Source organism: Antrostomus carolinensis, unplaced genomic scaffold, assembly GCF_000700745.2.
Source record: "Antrostomus carolinensis isolate BGI_N321 unplaced genomic scaffold, ASM70074v2 scaffold18909, whole genome shotgun sequence".
Classification (NCBI taxonomy): domain Eukaryota; kingdom Metazoa; phylum Chordata; class Aves; order Caprimulgiformes; family Caprimulgidae; genus Antrostomus; species Antrostomus carolinensis.
The window spans coordinates 32101-40915 of NW_010340918.1; the positions used below are offsets into that span (position 1 = coordinate 32101).

The 8815-nt window shown below is 50.3% G+C and overlaps 1 protein-coding gene across 1 annotated transcript in view; it reads right to left on the minus strand.

Annotated features, from left to right (window-relative positions):
• Window positions 1–8309, minus strand: part of LOC104531444 (regulator of G-protein signaling 3-like) — a gene marked incomplete at its 3' end in the record, with an annotated part of 26896 nt that extends 18587 nt beyond the window's left edge. Inside the window, exons 1-5 of the mRNA XM_010176328.1 lie at window positions 8195–8309; window positions 5498–5579; window positions 4378–4483; window positions 3758–4097; window positions 3256–3295 (exon numbers count right to left, since the gene is read on the minus strand). Coding sequence (XP_010174630.1) covers window positions 3256–3295; window positions 3758–4097; window positions 4378–4483; window positions 5498–5579; window positions 8195–8248 — 622 coding nt within the window. The remainder of the gene's footprint in view (window positions 1–3255; window positions 3296–3757; window positions 4098–4377; window positions 4484–5497; window positions 5580–8194) is intronic.
• Between the last annotated feature and the right edge of the window lie 506 nt (window positions 8310–8815).

The window sequence follows — 8815 nt, forward strand, 5'->3', positions numbered from 1 at the left end:
AACCTGGTCTAGTGGAAGGTGTCCCTGCTGATGGCAGGGGGGTTGGAACTGAATGATCTTTAAGGTACCTTCCAACCCAAACCATTCTATGATTCTATGATTATTGATAATTATCAAGAAGTTAGCATTGTTCCCTGCTGGCTGCCGCGTGGGTGAGTCATTCCTTCCCCTATTGCCAGGCAATTGTTGCCATATAGAATTTCTCAGCCCTTTCCCCACAGCCCAGTGGAATGTCTTTGAATACATCCAGCAAGCTCCCACCAGCGTTTTGTCTCGCAGGCGCAGGATGTGGGGTGCTCTGAGAGCATTTCTGGATAGAAATTCCCATTTTCTCAGCACCAGCACAATGAGGTGAGAGCATCACAGGCTGCTGGGAGCCTGTGCACACAACTGGCTGTGAGCAACTAGATGGTTTGGTGGGTGATCTACTGGAGGCAGCTTTGTGCATCCTCCTCCCCAGAGCCATCGTGTGGAGCCAGGATGAGAACAACCCACAGGACCAGAACCAGAAAGAAGCTGCTGAGCTGCTGCCCACTGGGCTGCCCTGCTCCCAGGTGTGCTGGGAGAGCACAGCTGCCAACTGGGAAGTATTTCTCATTAATGACACTAATCCATCAGGTTCAAGGGCCTCAGTGTTCCCCAGTGACCCCAGCATACAGTTTTGGCCACCCATTATGTCCCCAGGCCCATGGTGCACATCTCTCCTGCCATAAACAAACTCCCATCACAGCAGCAGCAGGACTCACCACGCTGGGACAGAAGGTGAGACAGGTTCATGTACCCCAAGAGTCCTTAACCACAGAGCATGTCCCACTGGGCACCAGAAAACTGTGCTCTGTCCTAAAACTTGCAGGCAACAACTCCAACAGGAACTGAATATGTCTCTAACCAAAAATTAATGAATTATTCAAAAAAAAAAACCACATTGAAAAACTGAAGTATTTGCTCCCTCACCCCTGAAGCTGATGAACCAAACCAGCTCGGGTCCAGCAGGCAGACATCTTCCCCCCTCCCTGGAAGTGTTGAAGGACAGGTTGGATGAGGCTTTGAGCAACCTGGTCTAGTGGAAGGTGTCCCTGCTGCTGGCAGGGGGGTTGGGACTGGATGAGCTTTAAGGTCCCTTCCAACCCAAACCAGTCTGGGATTCTGGGATTCTATGATTTATCATATCCAGGTGAGAAACTGCAGCATTAGCCCAGGATCCTCCTCCACAGCGATGCCTTAGGAATATGCTGCTGGCAGGGGAGTTGGAACTGGATGATCTTTAAAGTCCCTTCCAACCCAACCCATTCTACGATTCTATGATTTATGAGCAAACCCCCCTGCAGCCCCTGCTAGAGGAGTGTCCCACCAGAGACCCCCCCAGCCCCAGACCACCACAGCAGCTTTCAACCCATTGGCTTCTGCCTTTGCACGGTAGCAGATACCAACAACCTTCCCAAGCAGAAACAAGCCAAAACACTTCTGAACATGGCTCAGAGGAGATAAGGTCTCGTCCAAAGCAAATATACAAACCTACCCAACATTACATATTCCATTAAGTATTAGGAAATAGCGCGTTTACTTTCAGATAAACGCCAGCAGAGACCAGCCCCTGCTCTGTTAACAATCCAGACCTGCTGTTTACTGCCTGCTTTAACAGCCTGCCTCGGCAGGGGGGTGGCCCTCGTGCCCTAAAAGCTTATTTCTACCCCTAAATGCAATAACCCTGACATTTTCTCTTTTCCCTTTGTCATGGTTGCACTGCCAGATAAAATCAAAACGCAAGAGACAGCTCAGCGCAGGACAGATCCAATCTGTCTGGGCTGCTCAGGATCTGCTTTTCCTCTTCTCCCTAAAATCACCTCATTTTATCCGAGGAATCCATCACCTGCACAAGTGCTGGTTTTTGCACACTGGCAGAGAGATGCATCCAGCCTGCCTGAAGCGTGAGCTCCTGTCACTGTGTGACTGGTAGCCAGCTCTGCATCACTGAGCTTCATCACTGCTCAGGTTAACTACTGCATTCCTCCCTCTGAAGATTTAATGTTAAATAAAGTGAAAACAATCACTAAAAATTGTTATGGGAAGAAGCCTGAGTCTTTTCAATTCAGAACAAGTCTCCATGGTCCAGCTCATCTTTTCACAGGATCTGCAAACAGCAGGAAAGAGTTGCAGTTTTCCACGGTACAAAACATCCCTTGCAGCTGAGCTGCAAAATATTCTTCTGGCTGCAGAGTTCCCGGGCTGGGAGCATCCAAGGCACAAGGGGCCTTGGACCCACACTGCTCCCTCCTGCTCCCTGGCATCCCCACCACAGCTTTGCCAGCCCCACACTTTGTCTTCTATGGATGCTGCTTCACCTTTACAGGCAGCATAACATTTTCTAGCTGTGCCCACACCAGGGGGGGATTGCTGAGTTAAAGACACTCCTGTAAGATCATGCCCAGGAGGTCAGCTCTGCTACAGACACACAGCTCATCCTAAGGGCATCCTAACAGACCAGGGTGCAAGCACAGCCTCCCAAAGCTCCCAAATCAATGAGGTGTTCCTGTATGGACCTGGATCCTGTAGCCCCCAGCCCTGCCACACACCTCATCCCACTCTTTCCACAAGCCCAACCATACCTGGTTCTCCAGGAAGAGCCAGCACATCTGTTGTAGAAAATGAGTTTATGAATGAAAGAGTTTTTGAGAAGAGCTGGTCCCGAGACTACCAGAGACCTTGCAGCAGCCCAGGACATGAGTATTCCCCAAATCTGGCACATCAATCCCCACTACTGTTTGCACACATCTGAGTCACATCCTTAGTAATAAAACAAACCTCAAAGCAGAGGCCACAGTGTTAGCACCCCCCAAAGCAAAGCACCAAGCATGAGAAGGGAAATACATCACGGACAAGGCCACAGACACATCTGGGGCACCACCACAACAACAATGCTCAGCACTTTCACACTTTGTGTTTCCATCCTGCCCCTGATGGAAAGTCCCTGCCACCAGAGCCGCTCTGTCAGCTCCCAGAGACCTTCTCACCATGAGGCTGCAGTGACATTAGCAGCTGTGTCTCCTCTGGGCTTGGAGGTAAGGTTCTTGCTTTTATGTTTGACTCAGAGTGGGAAGATGATCCTACCCAAAAGCCCCAGGCTTCTGCCACTGTCCTCAAAATGTGAGGGACTCCCATTGCAGGGTTAGGGTAAGGATTTGAGAGTTCTAGGAAGACCATGTTTAGCTCTGCTAGGTGCCCTGAGCAGTGTTTTTCAGCACATCAGCAACTTACCCACAGTAGCATTGTTCTCTTGATAGACAGGCCTCAGCAGCTGTAAGAGACAACCCAGAAAGGACACAGTCACCTGAAGTAGGCTTGAGATAGACTTTACAATAAACAACTGCAAATTTAAATGTGCCAAACCCAGCAAAGCCAAAGCACTCCAGAGAGGTGAAAAGTCTTCCTCTATTACCTACAGAACACGAGAGTAGTGACTTGCACTGTGATCTACACAGTGGAAACACTTCCCATATCCTTACCCCTTGAGTGAGCCCAAGGAGGAGGCACCAGGTCATTCACCCCAGCTCTACAGACCTAGTGGTAAGTGCTTTAGAAAAATAGCAAAAGGTCCCCCAAGGGACACAGATCTGGCTTGGAAACACGGCACATACATTGGGAAAACATTTAGAGATGATGCTGGATAAGGTTGAAGCACAGGCCAGGAGAAGACCCAGAAAGCACGGCCAACAGCCAGGTGCAGTAAGGTGAGCACAGGGCAGGAAAACAGCCCTACCTGGCTCCCTGGGTTCAAAGGTGCTAAGATGATGTAGTTCTGGTCTGCAGCGGAGGGGACCCGGGACAGGGGTGGCATGGTGTTCTGGCTGCACTTGCCGATCTCCGTGTACCTCTCCCAGCCGTTCAGCACCAGCCCATCGCTCCCATCATACAGGATGTGGCAGCTCCGGCGCTGCTCGGGCCGTGGAGGAACAGTGCTGTTCTTTTCCCGCTTGTTGGGAGGTGACTGGAGGTCGTAGGCTGACTTGCAGGATGATCTACGGATCATGCCTTCGTGTCCTGACTTGACCTGTGGGACCAGCCTCCAGACCAGTAGTATGATCTCAGTGGGACAGTTCCTGAAAGGGACAACATGAGGCAAGTCAGAGATGGGAGAGCAGGGAGTGAAGCACCCCACATCATTCAAACAACCACGAGCCCTGCAGTCCTTCCTGCTTCTAACGCCTCTGTCCCATCCTTCATCCTTTCTTCTTCCATCACAGAGTCCCTTCCCAGTCTCCTGCATCCCTCAAAGCCTTCTCCTTCCCGTAGCCACTCAAAACTCCTGCTCCCTTGCCCTAGGCTCCCTCAAACCATCTCTCCCACAGCCCTGCACTGATGCTTTGGGTGAATACTCACCGGATTTCATGTGCCAGATCCACACATTTCCAGTGCTCCACAGGCTGCTCATTCAGCTGCAGCACCGTGTCGAGCTGCTGCAGACCAGCCTTTTCTGCTGGGCCACCTACAGAGAGAAGAGACAAATGCCACCCTCCTGCAGGACACAGAGCTAAGAATACAGGGAGGAGGAGAAACCCTGGGGATAGTGCACACCCAAATAGCACAGCTTGCACCACTCACTCCTCCAAACTGTTTCCGCTAACGTCCACACCTGAAAATGAAGTGGGGTCAGCTAGCCTGGAGCTTCACCTTCCAACATGCGGGTGTGTGTGCGCACACAGCACCTGGGACAAAGTCATACATACTCTCTCAGAGCTATTGCATGAAATTACCATGTTTCCTGGCATGCAGTGGGGAGCACCAGGGTACAACAGAGACACCAAGTCCATCCCACAGGTCCACACCAAGAGGACATACTCAGGCAACCAGGGCTCCCACGATCCTGCTCCTCTCTGTGCCCCTGTCTGACATCTGCCCCCCGCCCCAGATGCTTTCCACAGGTCTCCCAAACAGCTCTCAGATTGGAGAGGGAAGGGAACAAAATCTCTGAAAATTACTGCAGCACACTGACAAAATAGTGACACAGCACTAAACCAGTGGCCTCTGACCTCAGTAGAGGCAACAGAGAATTCATTAAGTGAAGTTTCTTGGAGGTAACCAAGAGTCCTGCAAAGCATGGAAGCTTCTGAATCACAACAGGCTCTGGGAAGCAGAGTCAATGGATTTTCAAGAGGGATAAAAACAGTCTGATCTCTTATGCTAAGGGCAAATGTCAGGATGGAGCCAGGCTCTTCTCAGTAATGCCCAATGGTAGGACAAGGGGCAATGGGTGTGAGCTGGAACACAGGAGGTTCCCCTTAAACTTGAGAATGAACTTCTTTCCAGTGAGGGTGACAGAGCCCTGGGACAGGCTGCCCAGGGAGGGTGTGGAGTCTCCTTCTCTGGAGACATTCAAAACCCGCCTGGACACCTTCCTGTGTGATCTCATTGAGGTTCCTGCTCTGGCAGGGGGATTGGACTGGATGATCTTTCCAGGTCCCTTCCAATCCCCAACATTCTGTGATTCTGTGATTCTTACCGGAGTCCACTGCCTGCACACGGACTGGGGAGTCACAGCAGATTGTGAAGCCAAACCCATCACTTCCTCGAGGGATGGTAATCTGAAGAGAGATACCGGAGTTGTTGGTTAATTGGGAAAGCAGCCACTGCATGTGATCAGCGAGCATCCCCCCCTTTCACCCAGGTGCTGCCCCACAGCCTTTGGAGAGGCAGACACGTGGCATCTTCTAGGAGCATTCACAGAGCCCAAAGGAACTGTCACGATGAACATTGTCACTCTGGGAACCCCATGGAGAACAGGCTTCTCACCTGCTGCAGCCAAAGGGAGGTGGAAAGGATGCTAAAAAGTAACACAAAATGCAGTCGAGGATCAAGAGAGAGGAATGGTGTCAAATGGGTGTTTACTGAGCGCACACAAGTCTCCACTCACGATTCTTGCAAGTGTAAGAAAAGGTCTGATAAGCCATGAGAAAGGAAAACCTGGCAGTCTGGCTCTGACACTGACTTCTAACACAGCTTCTAACTGGCTCTGACACTGACTTCTCTAAGCAAGTCACTTAAACATTTCATTTCCAGTTGGGTAATACAGAAATAGCAGCACTCCCCTGCTCCAGGGGGAGCGGCCAGGATCGGGGCACTCCTGTCTGCAAGGAGCTGTGCTGGAGCAGGCTCCGTATCTATCACCCCATTAGCTGGGGTGAGTATGTTTTCTGTCACTGAGTTTGAAGAGGATGGATGCTGTGTTGATTTAGGCTCATTTCTCCTCCTGATTCAAGAAGCATTGAGCTTATTAATAAAGTTATATTTATTTTTTGATGTTGGCTTCCAGCAGCAGCTCAGCATGACAGTTCCTGTAAATACCTGATTATCCCCCAAGACATTTATCAAGATCCTTGTTTTACTGACAGAGAAAAGAAAAAAAAAATCCAACATTTGACCTGTATTATTTGGAGAACAAACAGACAGAGAGAAGATGAGGAATTCAGCAGAAGCTGCCAAGGAGGGGAACTGGTTCCTGGCTCCTTTACCACAGGAGGGCAAACGCAGCGAGCTTCCATTTCTCTGCACCTTGTCCCCGTTTGATTGCTCAGCATAAAATCAGCCTTCAAAAGAGAAACTGTCTTTCCCTGACAGGATCAAAAAGTAGGTCCAGTCCCACTACACTCAGTGTTTGCTGGATCCTCAAACAGGGAAGGAGGCTGCTTGTGGCTCTGCACCTTGAGCCAACCTCACATCTCAAATAGAAAACTCAGGGGAGCTGAGTCCTGCACAAGTGTTACCCATCGGCACCTCAGGAGCCAGCCCAGCATCTCTCCTACCACGGAGACTCCACAACCACTTTCCAGCCCAAAGCTTCCCCCCATGCCAAGAGGTCTCCCACTCCTTCTCCTTGAGCTGGCTGGGTCTTGTCCACCACCAGAGACACCTTCCCTGTGCCATTAAACAGCAGCTTCTCAGTGCTGATGCTTCACTTTCCTCAGCTCCCACCACCGTGGCCATTACAGGGAGCTGGTCCATTTTTGCCGCTGTACACAGAACTTTGAACATCTGCCACAAGCTGGAAGGTGGGTGGCCAGGTGGTGAGAGATTCCAGCACCACAGAGGCTCGTGGTACCCCGAACTTTGTCAAAAAATCACAATCACAGAATGGTGGGGTTGGAAGGGAGCTCTGGAGATCATCCAGTCCAACTCCTCTGCCAAAGCAGGTCCATCTCCAGCAGGTTGCACACAATGGTGTCCAGGTGGGTTTGAATCTCTCCAGAGAAGGAGACTCCACACCCTCTCTGGGCAGCCTGTCCCAGGGCTCCAGCACCCTCACAGCAAAGAAGTTTTTCCTTAAGTATGTTCTTGAATTCTGGTGGCTTTCTAGGGATTCCTTCAGCCCCCTCTTGTTCTTACAAGACAAATAATGTGATTTTATGCAGAAGAAAAAATGGCAAAACAGAAAACTGAGGTCTGAGACACAAATCACTGTCAGTTGTCATTAATACAAGGCAGAGCAGCGTTCCTGCGTGAGGCAGTCGCTGTAGCCCTGGTAAGAAGTGAGCATTTTCAGATAAGCTGGTTCTTTGTGCAATTCCCAATATACCCTGTCCCTCACTGCAGCTTTAGCATGATGTGAAAGATCAGCAAAGGAGTGCAGAGAAAAGCTGATGGTGAGCTGGGAGCCCCAACTCAAACCCTGGGTGGAAAACTGTGTTCAAAACTGTGCAGGAGACTGGGACCTGCACAAGCAAAACCAGTACCCAGCAGAGTCGAAGAGAACCTGCACTGGCTTTTACAGAGCACAGCAATTCCCAAATATATTCACATCAAAATAATGTTGAGAAGAGACAACAGCAGCAGCCTGGCAGAGACCTGGTTACCTGCTGTGCCTGTGTCTCCTCTCATGAGGGGTAAATTGAGACACCACCTTGCAGCTTAGAGCTTTCATCGTCAGCACGCTACCCTCAAAACAATAAATCCCCGTTTACACACGGCAGCAAAGGGCAGAGATCAGCCAGAGACACCCACCTGAAGATGCTTTCCTTATATTCCCCATATTATCATGTACAAATGATAAATCAGCACCTTGGAAACAGCACACACACAGCCCAGAAATGGTCCAAAAACCCATAGACACTCAAAAACTCAACCAAGACTCGCAGCAACACACGCACTCATGCTGCCACACAGGGTTTGTTGGGTGTTTTTCCCCCCCACAGGACATACAGACCTGTCTGTATCTCCTCTCCGAGCACACCTTGCAGAGTCCATTGAAACGGTTCATGGTTGGAAACCCCTAAACTCGCCGTTAGCCCATGAAAACCCAGTTCCCCTGGAAGCAGCCGTAATCCCGATCTCCTCGTTATCACCCCAGGAGCGTGGAACAAACCAGAGTCAAACTGGCATGACCGCCCATGGGAACCCAGCTCCAGAGAAGAATGGCAGGAAGCCACCTTTCACCTCCCCAGCCCCTGTCTGGGCTGTATGCCGCTTTACGATAAGCACAGAGGGCTTCCTGAAAACCCTCACTGACAAGGAAGAGAGAGAGAGAGAGAGAGAGGGGGGTTTTTATATTAAAATTCCTGTCAACTATTTAGTATTCCCTGGTCCCGGCTCTGCTGTTGATGTGGCTTTTGTTCCCCTGGCATTCTTCAGCCCGCACGGAGCACTTTGTTATTGCAAAGTTCTCAAAAAAAACACCACTTTTTAAGGATGTTTGAGCGGCGTTTCACAAGGCAGCGGCTGTGAGAGCTGCACTGCGTTAAAAAGACGGCTCGTGCTCATTACGCTTGGAAAGGATAAGAGAGATTTAAATTTAAAAAATAAAATAAGAAAAGGGGGAAAAGGGGGG